This window comes from Sminthopsis crassicaudata, chromosome 2 (genome assembly GCF_048593235.1).
Source record: "Sminthopsis crassicaudata isolate SCR6 chromosome 2, ASM4859323v1, whole genome shotgun sequence".
NCBI classification, from domain to species: domain Eukaryota; kingdom Metazoa; phylum Chordata; class Mammalia; order Dasyuromorphia; family Dasyuridae; genus Sminthopsis; species Sminthopsis crassicaudata.
In genome coordinates, this window is record NC_133618.1 from 157,422,385 (window position 1) to 157,443,388 (window position 21,004).

Here is a 21,004-nt window from a genome sequence, read left to right on the forward strand (position 1 = left end):
ATATAAATGAACATCATAGAGAAGTAAATTATATATCTCTTTAGTTTGACACAGAAAGAAAACATGGTTGAACTTGATTAATTCTATATAGATGAGTATTGGGTTGTTTTTTTTTTTTTTTTAATAGTTATGTGATTTCTACCAAATTTTTCCTACTTTTAATTTATTTACAATAGCCTGATGTTCTGATCAAAGTTTTATATGAAAATGGAATTTTCAATAGTCACAATTTTTTAAGAAAATAAAATAACTGTTATATATATTCACAATCCAAGTAAAATAAACACGGCCTTTGCAATGGCTATTTCCCATTTCTAGAATACTTAACTTTTAATATATCTTGTAGTATCTAGAATGTTTGCATGTTGTTCCCCCATCAGAATGTGAGTTACTTGAGGGCAAGAACTATTTTCTGCTTTTCTTTGCATTCCCAGATCTTAGTTCAGAAATGGGCACATAATAAATAAGCAAGTAATAAATGTTTATTTACTGACTCATTCTTCACCTCCCCTCTTCACCTCCCTGGCTTACTTCAAGATACAAGTTTAATATTACCTTTTGCAGGCAGTCTCTTCTTATCTCTTCCCTATCCCACCCCTAGAACTTTCCTTCACTGATTATATTCCATTTTGAATGTATATATCTTATATGTAATGTAGATATTTGCATGTAGTCTCCCATAATAGATTGCCAGGTCCTTGAGGGAAGGGACCAGGTTTCTTATCTTTCTTTGTATCTCTAATGCTTAGCCCAGTGCTTTAATATGTAGAAAGCTCTTAATTGCTTGATGAATGACTGAAATGACTTATAAGGAGGTGGTAATAGAATAAAAAAGTGTTAGCCCTACATGAAAATGCTGTAGACAATGATCCACTTCATTTAATTTGATGGACACAGAAAGATGTACTTATCTCAATATCTCCCTCATCATAATATTTCCCTTTGATGTAGTTTGAAATGTTCATTGAATTATATATAGGTTATACAACAAAGGCCAGGTTCCTGTTTCCAAATGAATGTCTCATTGTTGTTTAGTCCTTTCAGTCATGTCCATGTCTGGGTATTTGTGACCCCATTTGAGATTTTCTTAGCAAGGATACTGGAGTGGTTTGCTATTTCCTTTTCTAGCTCATTTTACAATGAGGAACTGAGGAAAACAGGGTTAAGTTTAATTTAATTTAATTTAAATTTAATTAATTTATCCAGGGTCATATAGTTACTAAGCATCTGAGACCAGATTTGAATTCATGAAGATGAGTTTTTCTGACTCCAGGCTCAGCACTCTATCCACTGCACTATCCAGTTGCCTCAAATTAGTGAAATTGGTGTCTCAGGATGAGTTTATTAGATTAGTTAATTGACATGCTGGGCCAAAAAGGTGATACTTAAAAAAAAATTACAGAAAAGATAAAATTGAATTGGGAATGAGGTATTGCTGAAGAGTCAACAGAAAATTACTGGGGAAAGAACAACAGATCTGAAGAAATAGTAACCTGTATGGAGGAGATGCAGAAGGAAAACTTCTATTTCACAAATTTGTTTTGGGAGGAAAAACTAAAATCCAATTAGAGTTTAATTGTTAAATACTAAAACATATCAAGTAACACATACCTAAGTGATTATTTAATAAATGGTCAGAATGTATTAGTCTGTAGCAATTAATGGTAAATCAATAATATACTGTTATTAACAACCACCCCTGGTATTTCTAACTGGCTTTATAAAACTGTTTTGGTAGAGATAGCTATTGAAAGCTACAGATATTAATTTACAGATCTTTGCTAGTAATAAAAAAGATAGTTTCTTATGAAAGGCAGAGCTAGATGCAGAACTGTAGATCAACAGTCAAATGCTCTATTATGAATGTTATGAAACTATAACAAGTTTAAGTCCATTAGACATAGATATATCATATTCTAGCACCCACAATCTCAATTTGGCAGAGAATAATGCAACGAATCATATTATATAACAAATCTGTTTGCAAACAGAATTATAAATGAATATGTGCTTATATCATACCAAAACTGTAGTTTATGACTAAAAGTATATCAATTTTATAAAACAGTTTGGAGAAAGTAGCAAGTGGATTGGTTAGGCTTATATATATAATTATTCACAAAACATATACACATGAAAAAAGATTTCCCTTGCCAGGTTCTTTCCATCACCTTATAAAACATGCTATATTGTAAGACTGTCATTTTTATTTTCCTAATTCAAAAAAGGTTTTTTATCTCATCATCTTTATCATCCAATTCAGAAACTACTACTAATGAAAAAGAAGGAAATTTGGTAAATTTCTAGCGTTTCCTACATTTTGTATACTATTCAATCTAGATTTAACCTACAATAAAAAATATACTTGGGTCATAATCTAATTTTAAGTTCATGGGATCAATCAATAAGTATTTTTAAAATTAATTTTATAATTATAATTTTTTGACAGTACATATGAAAGGGTAATTTTTTTACAGCATTATCCCTTGTACTCACTTCTTTTCCAAATTTTCCCCTCCCAACCTCCCTCTCTATCCCCTCACCTAGATGACAGGCAAGTCCACAAATGTTAAATGTGTTACAGTATATCCTAGATACAATATATGTGTGTAAAACCGAATTTCTTGTTGCACGGTAAAAATTGGATTCAGAAGGTAAAAAGTAACCTGGGTAGAAAGACAATAGTGCAAACAGTCTACACTCAATTCCCAGTGTTCCTTCTCTGGGTGTAGCTGATTCTGCCCATCATTGATCAACTGGAACTGAATTAGATCTTCTCGATGTTGAAGATATCCACTTCAATTAATACATCTTCACACAGTATTGTTGTTGAAGTGTATAATGATCTCCTGGTTCTGCTCATTTCACTCAGATCAATTCATGCAAGTCTCTCCAAGCCTCTCTGTATTCATCCTGCAGGTCATTCCTTACAGAACAATATTCCATAACATTCATATACCATAATTTACCCAACCATTCTCCAACTGATGGACATCCATTCATTTTCCAGTTTCTAGCCACTACAAAAAGGGCTGCCACAAACATTTTAACACATACAGGTCCCCTTCCCTTCTTTAGTATTTCTTTGGGATATAAGCACAGTAGTAGCACTGCTGGCTCAAAGGGTATGCACAGTTTGATAACTTTTTGAGCATAGTTCCAAATTGCTCTCCAGAATGGTTGGATTCATTCACAACTCCACTAACAATGCATCAGTGTCCCAGTTTTCCCACAGCCCCTCCAACATTCATCATTATTTTTTCCTGTCATCTTAGTCAATCTGACAGGTGTGTAGTGGTATCTCAGAGTCGTCTCAATTTGCATTTCTCTGATCAATAGTGATTTGGAACACTCTTTCATATGAGTGGATATATTTTCAATTTCATCATCTGAAAATTGTCTGTTCATATCCTTTGCCCATTTATCAATTGGAAAATAGTTTGATTTCTTATAAATTAGAGTCAGTCCTCTATATATTTTGGAAATGAGGCCTTTATCAGAACCTTTAACTGTAAAAATATTTTCCCAATTTGATACTTCCCTTCCAATCTTGTTTGCATTAGTTTTGTTTGTACAAAAGCCTTTTAATTTGATGTAATCAAAATTTTCTATTTTGTGATCAATAATGATCTCCAGTTCTCCTTTAGTCGCAAATTCCTTCCTCTTCCACAACTCTAAGAGATAAACTATCCTGTTCCTCTAATCTTTTTATGATCTCATTTTTTATGCCTAAATCTTTTTTATCTTATCTTGGTATATGGTGTTAAGTGTGGATCCATATCTAATTTCTGCCAAACTAATTTCCAGTTGTCCCAACAGTTTTTGTCAAATAATGAATTCTTATCTCAAAAGGTGGGATCTTTGGGTTTATCAAACACTAGATTGATATATTTATTTACTATCTTGCCCTGTGAACATAACCTATTCTACTGATCAACTAGTCTATTTCTTAGCCAATACCAAATGGTTTTGGTAACTGCTGCTTTAGAATATAGTTTTAGATAATATAGTTTTAGACCAGGTACAGCTAGGCCACCTTCATTTGATTTTTTTTTTTTTTCATTACTTCCCTTGAAATTCTCAACCTTTTGTTCTTCCATATGAATTTTGTTGTTATTTTTTCTAGGTCATTAAAATCATTTCTTGGGAGTCTGATTGGTATAGCACTAAATAAATAGATTAAGGAGTACTGTCATCTTTATTATATTTGCTCGGCTGATCCAAGAGCACTTAATGTCTTTCCATTTATTTAAATCTGATTTTATTTTTGTGGCAAGTGTTTTGTAATTTTGCTCATATAATTCCTGACTTTTCTTTGGGAGATGGATTCCCAAATATTTTATACTCTTGAGAGTTGTTTTGAATGGAATTTCTCTTTGTATCTTTTGCTGTTGGATTTTGTTGGTGATGTATAAAAATGCTGAGGATTATGTGGATTTATTTTGTATCCAGCAATTTTGCTAAAGTTGTGAATTATTTCTAATAACTTTTTATTAGAATTTCTAGGGTTCTCTAAGTATACCATCATATTATCTGCAAAGAGTGATAGATTGATTTCCTCCTTACCTACTCTAATTCCTTTAATCTCTTTCTTGACTCTTATTGCCAAGGCTAGTATTTCTAATACAATATTGAATAGTAATGGTGATACTGGGTAACCTTGTTTCACCCCTGATCTTACTGGGAAAGGTTCCAGTTTATCCCCATTACATATGATGCTTACTGATGGTTTTAAATATATGCTCCTGACCATTTTAAGGAACAGTCCATTTATTCCTATACTCTCAAGTGTTTTTAGTAGGAATGGATGTTGGATTTTATCAAATGCTTTTTCTGCATCTATTAAGATGATCAAATGGTTTTTGTTAATTTGATTATTAATATGGTCAATTATACTAATAGTTTTCCTAATATTAAATCAGCCCTGCATCCCTGGTATAAATCCTACTTGATCATAGTGTATTATCCTGGGGATGATTTCCTGTAGTCTTTTTGCTAATATCTTATTTAAGATTTTAGCATCAATATTCATTAAGGAGATTGGTCTATAGTTTTCTTTCTCAGTTTTCAACCTACCTGGTTTAGGTATCAGTACCATGAGTGTCATAAAAGGAGTTTGGTAGGACTCCTTCATTCCCTATTTTTTCAAATAGTTTATATAACATTGGGGCTAATTGTTCTTTAAATGTTTGGTATAATTCACATGTAAATCCATCTGGTCTTGGGGATTTTTTCTTAGGGAATTGATTAATAGTTTGTTCTATTTCTTTTTCTGAAATGGGACTATTTAAGCAATTTACTTCCTCCTCTGTTAATCTGGGAAGCCTATATTTTTGGAGATAGTCATCCATTTCACTTAAGTTATCAAATTTATTGGCATAAAGTTGGACAAAGTAACTCCTTATTATTGCTCTAATTTCCTCTTCATTGGTGGGAAGTTCCCCCTTTTCATTTTTAAGACTAACAATTTGATTTTCCTCTTTCTTTTTTTCTGATCAGATTTACCAAAGGTTTATCTATTTTACTGCTTTTTTTCATAAAACCAACTCTTAATTTATTAATTCAATAGTGTTTTTTTTTTGCTTTCAATATTATTAATTTCTCCTTTTAATTTTAGAATTTCAAGTATAGTATTTGGTTGGGGTTTTTAATTTGGTCTTTTTCTAGCTTTTTAAGTTGCAAGCCCAATTCATTGATCTTCTCTTTCTCTATTTTATTCAAGTAAGCCTCTAAAGATATAAAATTTCCCCTTATTACCGCTTTAGCTGCATCCCACAAATTTTGGTATGATGTCTCATCATTGTCATTATCTTGGGTGAAATTATTGTTTCTATAATTTGCTGTTTCACCCAATCATTCTTTAAGATGAGATTATTTAATTTCCAATTACTTTTTGGTCTATTTACCTCTAACTTCTTGTTCAATGTAGTTTTTATTGCATTGTGATCTGAAAAGAAAGCATTTACTACTTCTGCTTTCCTGCATTTAATTTTGAGATCTTTATGTCCTAATATATGGTCAATTTTTGTACAGGTTCCATGAACTGCTGAGAAGAAAGTATACTCCTTTCTATTACCATTCAGTTTTCTCCAAAGAGCTATCATATCTAATTTTTCTAATATTCTATTTACCTCTTTAACTTCTTTCTTATTTGTTTTGTGGTTTGATTTATCTAATTCTGAGAGTGCAAGGTTGAGATCTCCTACTATTATAGTTTTGCTGTCTATTTCTTCTGGCAACTCTCTTAACTTCTCCTTTAGGAAGTTAGATGCTATACCACTTGGTACATATATGTTTAGTATTGATATGGCTTCATTGTCTATGCTACCCTTTAGCAAGATATAGTTTCCTTCCTTATCTCTTTTAATTAGATCAATGTTTGTTTTTTGCTTGCCCCCTGCTTTTTTTACTTCACTTGAAGCATAATAGATTCTGCTCCAGCCTTTTACCTTTACTCTATAAATATCACCCTGCTGTAAATGTGTTTCCTGTAAGCAACATATTGTAGAGTTCTGACTTTTGATCAAATCTGTTATCCACCTCCGCTTGATGGGAGAGTTTATTCCATTCACATTTACAGTTAAAATTACTAATTCTGTATTTCTTGCCATCATATTATCCCCAGATTATGCTTTTTTTTCCCCTTGTATTAAACTTATGGGCCCCACTTGTGTCACACAGTCCTCTCTTTTTAGTATCCCTCCCCCCTCCTTTTAAATCCCTTCCCTTTTCTTGTACCCTTCCCTTATTACTCTTTTCCTTTTCCCTTTTCCTCTTCCCCCTTTTAATGAGATGAGAGAGAATTCTCTGAAAAACAAATATGTCAATTATTTACTCTTTGAGCCAACTCTGATGAGAGTAAGATTCACACAATGTTCCTCTCTATATTCCCTCAGATATGATAAATTTTCTTTGCCTCTTCCTGAGATGTAGTTTCCCTTTTTTTATCTCCCCTTTTCCTGTTTTCTGACACTATTCCCTTTCCATTTCTACTTCCCTTTTTTATGTTATATCAGTAAAATCAAATTATACATGTGGATTTTCTGTATATCCACAACAGAAATACAGTTTTCTCAAGAGTTCCTTTTACCTTTTTCTGCTTCTCTTGAGTCTTGTGGTTGGAGATCAAATTTTTTGTTTAGATATGATTCTTTTTTCTTAGAAACAAATGGAATTCATCTGTTTCATTAAATGTCCATCTTCTTCCATGGAAGAAAATGCTACACCTACCTGGGTAGTTTATTCTTGGCTGCATTCCAAGTTCTTTTGCCTTTCAGAATATCAGATTCCAGGCCCTTCGATCCTTTAATGTGGATGCAGCCAAATCTTATTGTGGCACCTTGATTGTTTTTTCCTTAGTCTGATAGTTCTGAAGTTGGGCCACAATATTCCATAGAGTTTTGTTTTTTTTTTTAGGGTCTTTTTCAGAAGGTATTCAATGAATTCTTTCAATGCCTATTTTACCTTCTGGTTCTATTACCTCTGAACAGTTCTCTTTGATGATTTCCTGTAAAATAGAATCTAGGCTCTTTTTTTCATTATAATTTTTGGGAAGTTCAATAATCCTCAGATTATCTGTCCTAGATCTATTTTCCAGGTCTATCTATTTTCCCAGTAAATATTTGACGTTATTCTCCAGCTTTTCATTTTTTTGGTTTTGCTTGACTGATTCTTGGCGTCTCAATGACTCATTCATTTCTATTTGTTCAGTCCTGATTTTTAATTAGTTATTTTCTTCATTCACTTTTTTTTACTTCTTTTTGTACATGTCCAATTGAGTTTTTAAATGAGTTATTTTGCTCTATGGAATTTTTTTCCATTTCACTAAATTTTTTTTTTTAAAATTAGTGAGTTATTTTCTGTTTTCAATTTACAAATCCTACTTTCTTGGGAATTCTTTATCTTTTCCAATTCACAGATCCAACTTTCCTGTGATTTTTTAACCTTTTCCAATTCACAAATTTCGTTTGCTTGCACTTCCTGTGAATTCTTTATCTTTTCCAATTCAAATTTCAGGACGTTGTTACTCTCTAATATAGCTTCTCTTTCCTTTGCCCATTTTTCTTCTAACTCTCTTTTGAGACCTTTAGTAGTCTCTTCTAGGAGAGGGTTATGTGATGGGGGCCAGGTAACATTCCCCTTCAGGGTATTATCTGGAGACTGTCTGCTGTTAGCCTCCTCAAGGTTGGAAATCCACTCTTTTTCTGCATAGAAGTTGTCAATCATTCTCTTCATTTTTTTTACTCATTTTTTAAAAAACCTATAGGGTCTGCCTTCAAAGTTAGGAGGTTTCCAGCTTCCTCTGTAGAACAGAGATAGTTTGGACAGCAGCTGTCTTGTGAATGGGCTGCAAAGGTTAAGAGGGTGCTCTGTGAGAGAGTTCCTCCCCACACCGGAAGTGATTCAGAGCTGGTTAGCACTTCTGGGCTGTGGGAGTGCCCAGTGAAGAACCCCCGCTGTGTGGTCTAGTGACTACCCTGAGGCTAGAGACTGAACAGTGAAAGTGTTACAACCCCAGGCCAAAGCCCCCGTGGGGCTGTGGATATTAGCAGCTGAGCAGTGAATAGCCCTGGCACACAGACAAGAAATGTCTCTGACCAGGGAAGCACAGTTGCTGCTGGGGAAGTTTCACTGCTGTGGAAGTTCCACTGCCTCAGGCCAAGCCCCCCACTGTGCAGATTAGTGGTTGCCCCAGGCTGTGCCCCACTGCCTTGCAGATTCTTAACTGCCCCAAGGAAAAGCTCTGTACAGCAGAAGGTGGCTGCACAGCCATGCTGTGAACTATGCTGTGTCAGTTCCGGTTTGGGGTAGCTATAGGCAGTTTCTGGCATTTTTTTTTTTAAAGTGGCTTGATTTCTTTGCTGATCTATTGTTATGCAAGCAGAGTAGAGCAATCAGTCTATGCCAGAGTCCCCAGAGGTCTCCCCAGACCTGAAGCTAGCCTTTAGTCTATCACTGTCTGCACCAGTCTTTTTTTTCCACCCATCAGTACAGACCTTTTATGACAAAATTCCAGATTCTCTTCGGCTGGTAAGTTGTTGTGTTTCTAATCTTTGTGGGTTTTACCAGTCCAGCACTATTTTTGAGGCTGAATTAAATAGTTGGTATTGAGGGTAAGAGAGAGGTTAGAAATTCGCGTGTATCTTCTCCGCCATCTTGGCTCTGCCCCCCAATCAACAAACATTTAAGGCACTGTGCTAGAGCTACAAAGAAAGTTTTTAAAAAAACAACCCTTTCCCTTCAAGGAACTTGTATTCTAATATCTATTTTAAATTGAGCATCTTTACTAAATTCTCTTGAGTAAGGTCCAAGAGAGACCTGCTTTATATATATATATATATATATATATATATGTATATATGTGTATACACACACACATATATATATATATGCATAATATGCACATAATAAATATAACATATAAACTCCATTTAAATAAAGCAGTATTATTAGTTGCTATTGGGCTAGAGGCAAGACTAAAGAAAGAATCCAGGTGAAAGTTAAGTGTAATTTTTTTTAAAATCACTTTATCATTTATAGTAAATTAAATAAGTTTTGTGAATAGTCACTTTTCTACTTAGTTATGCAGTGTAACAATTTTTGCTGGGCTAATAATCAATGTGAATTTATAATCTCTTAATCTCTTAGACTGGTAAACTCTTAAAGGCCACCTGGTATACTTTCTTCAAAAGAAAACTGAAGCCTAAAAGAATGAAGTGATTTGCCCACTTCATATAACTATTAAGTGAAATTTTTTCTATTTATACCTGTAATACTTCATTTATTCTTATTAGGATGTCTCTCCATTTATTTTATGAAACTAATTATAGGCCTATATAATAAAGTGACTAAAGAGTCCATATACTTTGACCTAGAAATCCCATTGCTAGGCTTATACCCCATAGAGGACACTGATTTTTTAAAGTCCTCATAAAAGAGTGATATCAGCATTTTTTGTGATAGTATAGAATTGGAAATGAAGTAAAAGTCTGTCAAATGGGAAATGACATCACTCTGCTTTAAAAAATGATGAATGAATGTGTTGAAAAAAAGAATTATGTTAAAGTCTACATGAACTGATTCAGGATGAAGTAGAGTCAAGGAAAGAATATATACAATGACTACAATTTAAAAAGAAAGAACAATTACACACAAATAAAAAATTAATGTTGTGAAATTATAAAGAACAGACATGGCTCAGAAAGAAGAAATATCCTATTCTATCTCTGCAGAGGTGGGAAGTTCACAAAGTACTAAAAATTACTGTTCGTTCAGACTTTTTCAATGTAGTGATAACTTACGCTGATTTTTTTCCTCCTTTTTTCTAATCTTTCAAAACTACTATTATTGTTTTGTTTTTTTTTTTTGAGATGACTCTATAAAGGGGAATAAAGTCAGTTCTTGGGGACTGATAATTAGGGGCTTCAACAAAATTAGAACCTGTATAATTTTTACTTTTCAAATTGATTTTCAATAACTATTTCAGTGTACAAAACAACTAAATACACAAAAGTTTCTGGGGAGAATAAACCCACGATGCTTAAAAGATGTGCTTCAGTCTTAGTCCAACAATATGTTCTCAGAGAAAGAATTTTATTTTACATAGTTAATTTATTTAGACTGCCCAAGTGGGACTGGAAGTTTAGAAAAGAGCCTAAAGCTCAGAAATGTTAAAAGCTAAAGTAATCCCAGAATCCTGGTGTGGTCAACTGATTGTATAATAGGGTATTTGAAGTGACCTACCCAGGGGCTGCCAGAATACTTAAAAATTTAAAAACAAACAAAAAGCTTTTATATAACTTTGCTAACATGAATAAATTAAGATTTAAAAAATAATAGTAGCTAACATCTATATAAGCAGTTTATATTGCCATAAGCAGATATATCCACTGACCCCTCAAGAAATAAACTATACATTCAACATGTTACTATGAGTCTATATAAGCCAAACAAAACTATGAGAAAATGAAAAATCAAATAATAGAGAATGTAATCAATCAGAAAGTCATATATAATATAGCAAACAAAAATCTAAACCCTTGGCTTACATCACTTAAAATAGGATTTGGATTAATCTTATGCAACACTTTTCATTTTGAATCACTCTGTATGGTATCCTGACAAATAGAATAAGAATGGCAACCACACAATAGCATTAATTTCATTACTATAATACCTGACTGGCTTTTCATCCACACCACTACCTCTGTCAATAAGAGCTTCCTCAGGCAAGAGGCATTTAGTGGATGTGTGCTGTAACAGTCTCTGAAGCTGGTGAAGGACAACTGCTCCACATGCTTCAAGGTCTTCTTCTTTCAAAATGTCAGTTTGATTACAAAGGCTATAAAATAAAACAGGTGCTGCATGAAATGTTTATTTAAGCACAGACCAACAGCTTATAGAAACTATGGTAGTTCTTCATGGTTTATTGAAATATATCTGTAATATAATCTAGACATAAAAATGCAGCAACTACAACATCTCTTCACAAAGACGTAAAACAGAGCAGTGTTGGAAAACTTCCTTTAAAAACATGGTAATCAAACCCACTTTTAACTCCTTGATTCCTAAAACTATAAACAATTCTTACCTGGGCAATATCATTCAGTATACACATGATAATGAATTACATGAAAGCGTTGGCTTACCTAGATAAAAATAACAGTGTGAGTAAAAAGGATGTTGTATATACAGAAGATATGGATTTGAATCCTGCTGATTCTACCTACTATTTGTGTGATCTTGGGCAACTCAGTGGGTCTTGGTTTTCTCATATGTAAAATGAAGAAATTGGACTAGATCTCTAAAGTCTTTTCTAGCTCTAAATCTATGAACTAAAGAAATAGCAAGAGTTAATTTTTTTCTCATCAAAGTATAATATCTATAATTCATAAAGATTTTTTTAAAATTGTTACAGCTATTGCTATGGATGAAGGGAGTTAAAAATGATTAGATAAAGTATATGTATCTTCCAAAAATCACCACTTCTATTTATTTAACAAACAATGAATTGGCATTTATTTTTTTCTTTTAATTTCTTAATTTAATTTAGTTCTCATCTACTTTTCTAGTTTTATTTCATATTTCTTAATGGATAACTTATTTCACACAAACAGAATTTCTATGTATTTCCCATTCACAGTATATTTCTTGCCCCCATGTCTTTGCCCAAGTGGTCTCCCATATCTGGAATACACTCCTTCCTCTCTTGAGGAAACCCTAGCTTTAAGACATTGGTCACCCCTCCTATATGAAGTTTCTCCTGATCTCCCCAATAATATTAACCCTATCTCTTTCTTGAAATGATTATCTTATTTTGTACATATGTTACATTTATATTTGTGTGTATATAAGTATTCTCTCTCCCTCCTTCCATTAGACTAAAACTCTTTGAGGACTGAGTCCTTTGTCTTTGCCTTTGCAAAGCCCTTAATAATAACCTATGTATATTCCAAATATTTGATAAGTGTTTTCTCCAATGCTTGTAATAATTCCACAAGGAACTTTCCTGCTTATAGCGACCCACACTGATCTTTTCATTTCTCAGAATTCCTAAAACACTTTTGTGTGACATGTGACATAATCTAGTGATTAATTGCATACTATCTTGTAAGCTGCTTCTAATTATTTCATACATATTTTGCCTTCACCTAGATTATAAACTACTTAAAAAATAAGGCCTAGTACTCTCACAGTATCTAAGATAGTTGCTATGTAATACTGGAGAAACTGAGCAAGATAGAGATTAGAGAATATTTAATAGTTTATTAAATGGAGAGATATACTGGAATCAAGTGGATCCATGTTTTAGTCCCAGGGCTGAATGAGACTATCGTCTCCAAGAATCCAGCAAACAATGAAAGCTCTCAATGACATATATATATATATATATACATTGCTTAGACTTAGGGGGTAGACTGAGGCAGGGGTGGAGTCAGGGTGCTGAGAGCAGGAACTGGACTCTGACAGATGTTTTCTTAGCATAAATAAGTCCATTCTTGCCACAAACCTTGAGCCTGTATTCATTAGGATTTAGGAATTCTTTCATAAAGCCTGCCACTGGACAAGGGGGATTCCATCACTGTCAGGGGCTCTCTCAATCCTCAATTCTCATATCTCATCATTTGGTGGCCTGCTATGGGAATCCCTGAAATTCTGGCTGGGGAAGTAAGTCTTCTCTTGCTGATTATCTAAGGTTTGTGGCAAAATGGGACAATCTACCTCTGTCTCTATCCCTAAGGATTCTTCCTTAGGCAGTCTCTTAAAAAACAGAGACAAATTCGGCTTAAAAAATCTCAAAACTAAAAACTTAAACATCCTACAGTGCTGTTTTAATTTAATTTTGATGGAGGGAAATCAAACTCCCTCCTTCATGCTTCTCTAAGGACACAGGATCCCTCCTCTGCACCTCTATGCAGGCTTCTGAATCCCTTCCAGAACAGGACCTATGTCTGACAATATTTCTTTAACTCTATCCCCCTCACCTCCTGAACCAGATCCTGAGACTTCACAGCCCCCAATTCTCAATCTCTCTGTTACAAGGAGTGAGACCCCTTTTTTATCCTCCTCAGGATACTGATTTTAACCTCTGCCCCCCTGAGAAAAGCCGCAGACTCTCAGGGAGAGACACAGAGCAGAAGTGCCTCTTTTGATGTCAAATCTCTGCCAGACTAATGGTCAGAAAAACCTGACCATTACTCTAAGGACCCTCACCCAGTTTTTCCAGGGGTCCAAGACCAATGCCCTCCATTTCCTGGGAAAATGTTAATATTAAATTTTAATAAGCCCACACTACCTGCCAGTCTGTCAAATATTTGGGCCACAATCTTACCTCCATTTCTCTCTCTCTAATTGAGAAGAAGAAACAGACCATTTTAGGCCTTCCTGACCCTGCCTCAGAGAAACAGCTACTCACTTTTCTGGGCAAGGCTGGTTTTTGTAGAATTTGGATTCCTAATTTTGGTATTACTGCCAAGTCTATCTATGATTCTATTCAAGGCCCCTATAATTTTCCCCTTGAATGGGATCAAGGCCAAGGGTTTTAAAACCCTGAAGGCCAAACTGACTTCTTACCCTAACTTGGTCCTATTTAACTTAGAAAAACTTTTCACTCTGTATGTAGATGAAAGTTAGGGCCAGGCTTTGAGCGTCTTAACTCAGGCCCTGGGGGATTCCAGACCCTTGTCTATTTCTCAAAGGAAATGGACTCATTTTCTCCAGAATGGCTCTTGTGCCTTAGAGAAGACACCTCAAAATTTACCCTGTAATTTACCATTTTAGAAATTAAAGGTCATCAGTGGCTTACTAGTGGAAGGCTCAATAGCACCCTGGAAGCTAAATTACTGACTCCTGGGACTTGTGCTTAGAAAGCTGAACTCATAGCCCTAACCAGAGCTTTGGAACTGGGGAAGGAAATAAGAGTGAATATCTATATTGACTCCAAATATGATTTTCATATTTTACATGCCCACAGGGTTTGCAGCTAAAGCTGCTACTCATTCATCCCTGACTATGTCACCTTTAATCTCCCAACTCACTGATTCTTACATCCCTTTTTATAACCCACAGGAACAAACCCTTTCTCCTTCTGGCTAGTTTAAACCTCTCCCTCTCTTGAAGCCTGTTCAGAGAAGGGTCATATACCTAGGGGAGATTGGTTTCAAATTTCTTTTGGTCTTTGACACTTATATTAATTGGTTAGAAGCTTTGCCCTGAAGGACTGAGGTGCTTGCTAAAAGAGAGCATACCTTGCCTAAGCCTCCTAGCTCCTTGCAGAGCCACAAATAGTCCAGCTTTTACTTCTCAGATATTCCGAGTACCCCTGGTGCCACAAACTTCAGGTGTGCTAATTTTTTCACAAATCTTTGCCACATGGACCAGAGGGGATATCTCAATCCTCAAATCTCACACCCTATCAAAAACATAGATCAAGTAACCTTATTTTTATTCATTTCTATTAAAAATTAAATAGTACAAACCTTATTAGCAAGTTAATTCTTTCTTGATCTATGATCACTTTTTGATATAGTTCCACAGATTGTAGGCTTTCTTGGGCTAATTTGTTTTCTATAAACTGTAACAGATAGGTGAATCCCTTGAATGTCAAATAATTCCTGTAGAAAGATAATAAAATAGTAAAATAATAATATTTCATGTTTTCTAACTAAGGTTAAATATATTATTGAGCAACTTCTGTCTTTAAGGAAAATTTAAGATTCATCTTTCAATTTTCATTCAATTTCATTTTATTCAAAATTTTTTTGAATTTTAAACAAATTCATAAACATTCATTTGTTTAAACTTCAATTTAGGTTGAAACAGAAGATTCTTAGAAGAGCATAAAGGTCAGAGAGATTGAGGTTATATAAAAAGGATATTTTTTAAGGGAAAAAAGTTATTATGTAGACATTTGTTCCTATATTTAGCAACATTAAAAATTACTTCCCAGTAAAAAGTAATTTTGTGTCCGATCTATAGGGAAAAAATTCTTCCCTTTATCCTAACAATATAACAACTTTCTCATATTTCTATGAATATTATGTCTTTTGGACACTCTGAATTATATGACAATAACAAGGATGTGAATAATTGAGGGTTTAGATTTTGTTTTCTTTAGGAAATAGCTCAATAAAATGAAATGATGTTTAATAGCCACAAAAAAGTGCAAGTAAAAATATTTTTATATTAGAAAAAAAGTTGTTTCTTCAAAATGTTCTTCAATATTTAGTTAATCAGATGAAAAAGAATGATAAATGACTATAGTTAGTCATATTTAAGATTGTAAAGGATAAAACTTATTTGGGAAAGAATACTTGGTAAAAAAAAAAAAGATAAACTTAACAACCAACTCATATCCAACTCAAATATCATCATTCCTTCTTTTTCTGATGTCCTATCAAAAGTGATTTTCCCCTCGTCAGAAAAAAAATACATCTACATTATACTCTATTTGTACTAAGTATAGTCAAGCCCACTAAATAAATCCACACACACTAGCACATACAGACATATATATATATATACATATTTATACAAATGTATGTGTGTATATCTTCTTTTATACTTGACTATATTCTCCCTAAGGGCAAAGATCAAGTCTTATTTATATTTTAGTCAGTTTGACCAAATTAATTCTTAATTTTTCAATGTGAGCATTTACATCCTAGAAATTGGCAAGTGCTAAAATCAGGGCTTGGTTTATTGTTTTGTAAATTGTTTTGATTTAAGAAAATGTTCACAGTGAAGATAAAACTTAAAAGTGTGTTATGCATACTTTCTGGATGGGTTAAATATTTACCAGCACACTATATTAATCAAGTGTTATTATGTTTAACAAATAAGTGCTTAAGAAAAGGGGTTAGGAAGGGAAAGGAAAGGAGGGAGGAGCATCTCTTTCCAGATATCCTAAAAACTCAACCCTAAAGGTCCATTGTTCAGTTAAAAGTATATAGTTATTTCCTGACTTAGAGAATTTTTTTTCTTATATATAAATGTGTTTAAAACACTTTGTTTCATGTATATATCAATTTCTCTTTCATTTGTTCTGAGTGATAGAATAAGGAGAGTTCCCACTGATGATTTCTAAGGTGTAGAAAAATCCTGACTTAGAATATAGGTGTGTGGGGCAATTCACTTCTTTTCAATGCCTAAGGCAACTCCCATGGGATTATCTAGTAAATTTAGGAATTAAGAGAACAGTGTTGATGAACGAAAATGCTAGGCCAGGGAGTTTCCCAGACCTACAAAATTTAAAAATTCCTGTAATGTTAGGAAAATAAATTCTAAATTCCAAATAATTTACAAATGAACACAATCCAATTCTTAATTTACTTTGTGTTTAAATTTTATAATTTTTATCACAAAAGAGTTCAGAAACTGAGTTCTAAAATCTGCATGTTCACTTAGAAAACCACAAATTAACATTATGTGTTATAGTGTAATTTCAATTCATTTTGTTAAACATTTCTCAATTACATTTTAATCTGGTTCAAGTCATACTCAAGAGTTTTGGAGACCATAAAACCCAGGCCAAGTTTGAAACCTCTCCTCTAGATATTCTGAGATATTCATTGAACATAACTGTTATCAAAGTCTGGAAACAGGGTTAAGAAATTTAAAGGTAACAATAATTTATATCTGAGTAGAGTATCAAATCTAATAATCTATTTTTGTTTTTCAGAAAAACACAATTTTTATTTAGACCCAAAAAGTCAGATAAAAATGTCCAATGAGTTTTTTCTATTTTTCTTAAAAACTGTACCAAAAAAATGACATTTCCACAAATATTAGAAAGATAGCTTGTCATTTTAAGGAAAGATTTGAAAGAAGAGAATTTATGGACTAGGATCCTCTCTCAGAGCATAACAGGCAAGAATGCAATCAATAAGGTACCATGAACTAGAGCTACTCAAATCATATAAGGCTATCTTGAAGTTAATCCTTAAATCAAGAAGGGCTGGATGAAGTTAATCTCCTAGTCAAGAAGAGTGAGGGAAAACAATGGTAATAAAAAGATCTGCCATTAAGTAACAGTTGGTTTAGATGGAAAATGAATTGAAGTTACTTATTAGAATATTACATCCATTTGTAAAGAAATTGATTGTAGCCAGTACACAAAATATTCTTACTACAAAAGTTTTAAGTGATGTTCTTGTTAGTAGAGTCAGAAATGAAAACTTAAAGAACAAAAGATGGACATTTTAGAGCGCATGAGATAAAATTATCTTCAACAGGTGGGAATTGAAAACCTTTTATAAGTATCCAAATCAAAATGAGCAAACAATATTTTTAAAAGCAGTCAGAAAAGTTTTGGTAAAATGAAAGAATTTTTGTATTTAGATTTAACTTTTAATACAATAATTTTATAACAAGTCAGGATTCAGTCAAGGGGAGAACTTCAAGGAAGCTCGAAAAGATTCAGAGCCAGGATTGGGAGACATTAGGAGGATGAGAGGCTAGAGGCTGAAAGACAAACCTTTGGATTTGGAGACATTTGGACAAGAACAGAGCTCTCAGGAGCCAAGAAGAGAGATAGGCCTCTACTACAGCTAACCGGGCCCCAGGAAAAGATTCAGGATTTTGAAGGACACAATAAAGGATCTGGACTTTAATCCCTGGCTGCATTTTGGGATTATTGAACTGAACTGAAAGTAAGGCTGCCTCCAGAAGCTCCCCAAGAAACCTACCCCCAAGAAAATGATTGTAATTTAGAGAAAAAGAACATTACAATTACCAAGCAACAAAATTTCATATGAGGTACCTAAGCAGTGGTTACCTTAAGGAAGATAGATTATAAGGGAGATCTTAGATGAAGGGGAAAACCTACAGAAGGGAAAAGCTTGGGCACCAATGACAGGAGCACTTCTTAGAATATCTATCCTGGAAACTTTATTTTTAGTTTCCCATTCCAGTGAAATAATTTTCTTTGTAACTTTTCCTCCTCTGCTGTTTTTAAATTATTCTATCACTACATGAATGATTCATGATTCATATATATATATATACATATGATATATACATGTAATATTTATGTATTAGGGAGATAATACATGTTATGTATCTTTGTCCTCTCAATACATTATATAGTTGCAATGCATAAAATATGTACTGGAGGAGATATTACCTATTATATATCTATCTCTTCCTCTAATACATCGTATATATTTGCCTCCTCCCCTGAAATATAATACATATTATTTATCTATTTCTTAAATCAATAGAATACCAATTTCAAATTACCAACTACCTGAAGGATATCCCCACCTAAATGTAGGCACAACAAATTCCACATGCCTCCAAGAGAATACAACATGTTCCTCTTATGACCATTGTCCAACCTCCTTTAATTTCCCTGTTTCTAATGAGGTAATGTAAATTGTGTCCTCTTTAATCTTTTGGGGGTCCCTGATGTAAATTCTGTCCCCTTTGAGGGTAAGAGTACTCCTAAATCTCAAACCCTCCCAGCCTCTGGGAGGGACTTACCCTTCCCAGACAACTCCCAAGATAAATAATCTCATTTAATTGGAAATCTTGGCCTGGGGCATAGTCACTCAAACTGTTCCCCAGCTCCAGGCCAAGAATAACCCAATATAACCAAGAGTTTGCCAAACCTTCTTTGCTAAATGTTTTTCTGGACTTAGCCCACTGATGAAGAGAATTTTTTCTCAGTGTAAACCCATCTTTGCTAAATTCCTAATCAGGAATTTGCCCATTAAGAAAGCTGTCTTCTTAGCATCCTGTTTTCTTAGCATCAATAAACCCATCCTTTGCCATAAACCTCATGCCTGTATTTATTGGAGTTTGTGAATTCTTTTGCAAAACCTGCCACCAGCCAAGGGATCCCATTGCTGTTAGGGGATCTCTTACCTACTAATGCACAAGTTAATGTGTGCTGTGAAACCATCCCAGAGTGGCAAATTTTATTAGCCATGGCTCCAAATTTTACACACGGGTCTCCATTAAAGATAACCAGACTGTTACATAATTGGCAATGGATTCTTGAAGAAAAGGTTTCTAAAGTTCCTCTTAAAGGACCAACTATCTTTACAGATGCATCCAAACATAATATTTGCACGGTATATTCTCGTGACTTAACTATAAAGAGAGTAATCAGAACTCCTTTTCAGTACACTCAGCAGAATGAATTGTATACAATCATTCTAGCTCTTGTTTATTATCCGGGAGACATAAATATAATGTCTGATTCGGCCTGTTCAGTAGGTGTGGTACAAAGAATTGCCACAGCCCAAATAAAATTTGTAGCCTCCAGTATATATCAGCTCTTTAAGGAAATTCAAGAGCATCCAATTAAAATTTATATTTTGCATGTCCACTCTCATAGTGGACTTCCAGGTCCTATTTTTGATGGTAATTCAAAGGCAGATAGCCTTCTAACTATGTTGGCCAGTATTCCTTTATTTCAAGAAGCACAAGAATCTCATTCTAAATATCATCAGGCTGCCTGAGCTTTACGTTTGCAATTTGGAATAATAAGAGAAGAAACTAGGAGCATAGTAAAAGCCTGTACAGCTAGCCTTCCTTTCCATGCTCCTCCAGGGAGGGTTTGAGACCTAATGAAATTTGGCAAATGGATGTGACCCATTATAAATCTTTTGGTCGTCTATCTTTTATCCATGTCGTGGTAGACACCTTTTCAGGATTCACATTTGCAATGCCAGCAGCAAAAAAGACAGCCCGAGTGGTCACTGAATTCCTTATACAAGCATTTACAATTATGGGTGTGCCACAAGCAATAAAAACAGACAATGGACCTGCATATATGTCTAAACATTTTGCATACTTTTGTGCACAGTATAAGATTTTACATACCACTGGCATACCCTTTAATCCTCAAGGGCAGGCAATAGTAGAGAGAAGAAAAAGAGATATTAAGACACTCCTCCAAAAACAAAAGAAACCCCCTTTCTTTACCCCAGCCATGGGTAACCCTAGAGAACTTCTAAATTTAGTTCTCTATACCATTAATTTTTTTAATTTTTGACAAAGATGCACTGGCTCCAGCAGACAGGTTTTATAACCCACCAGAAGGGCAGTGTACAGTACGAACAACTCCACTATCTTTAGATAATCGCCAGGTGATGTGGAGAGACCCAGAAAGTGGTGAATGGAAGGGACCAGATAGGTTAACTGCTTGGGGAAGAGGGTTTGCTTGTATCTCCACAGATGGAGAAGAAATCAGGTAGGTGCCAATGAGCCTTATCCATCGGAGAGAGATGGAGCAGACCCTTGAAAGGAAGGAGAAGACCCAAGAAACATTGGGTGGTTCCGTTGCTGACTGTGCCCACCACTGAAAGAACCTGGCAGTTATGGCGTTTGACTCATGGACATCAAAAACTGTTGGACTTGAAAATCCTCAGAAATCATTGGATTTTCTGAGATGTGATAAGACTGTTGTAGGACTTCAAAACCTGCAGGGATCATTGGATTCCCTAACATATTAAAAGACTGATGTGGGACTTCAAAAACTTGTGGGGAATCATTGGAT

The 21,004-nt window shown here is 34.2% G+C and overlaps 1 protein-coding gene across 4 annotated transcripts in view; it reads right to left on the bottom strand.

Moving 5' to 3' along the window:
* The window catches only part of KIZ (kizuna centrosomal protein), a 213,162-nt gene that overhangs the window by 57,232 nt on the left and 134,926 nt on the right, over nt 1–21,004 (bottom strand). For all 4 annotated transcript variants that reach the window (XM_074287740.1, XM_074287741.1, XM_074287743.1 and 1 more), the window contains 2 exons: nt 14,979–15,113; nt 11,177–11,341 (listed from right to left, as the gene is read on the bottom strand). In XM_074287740.1, coding sequence (XP_074143841.1) covers nt 11,177–11,341; nt 14,979–15,113 — 300 coding nt within the window. The remainder of the gene's footprint in view (nt 1–11,176; nt 11,342–14,978; nt 15,114–21,004) is intronic.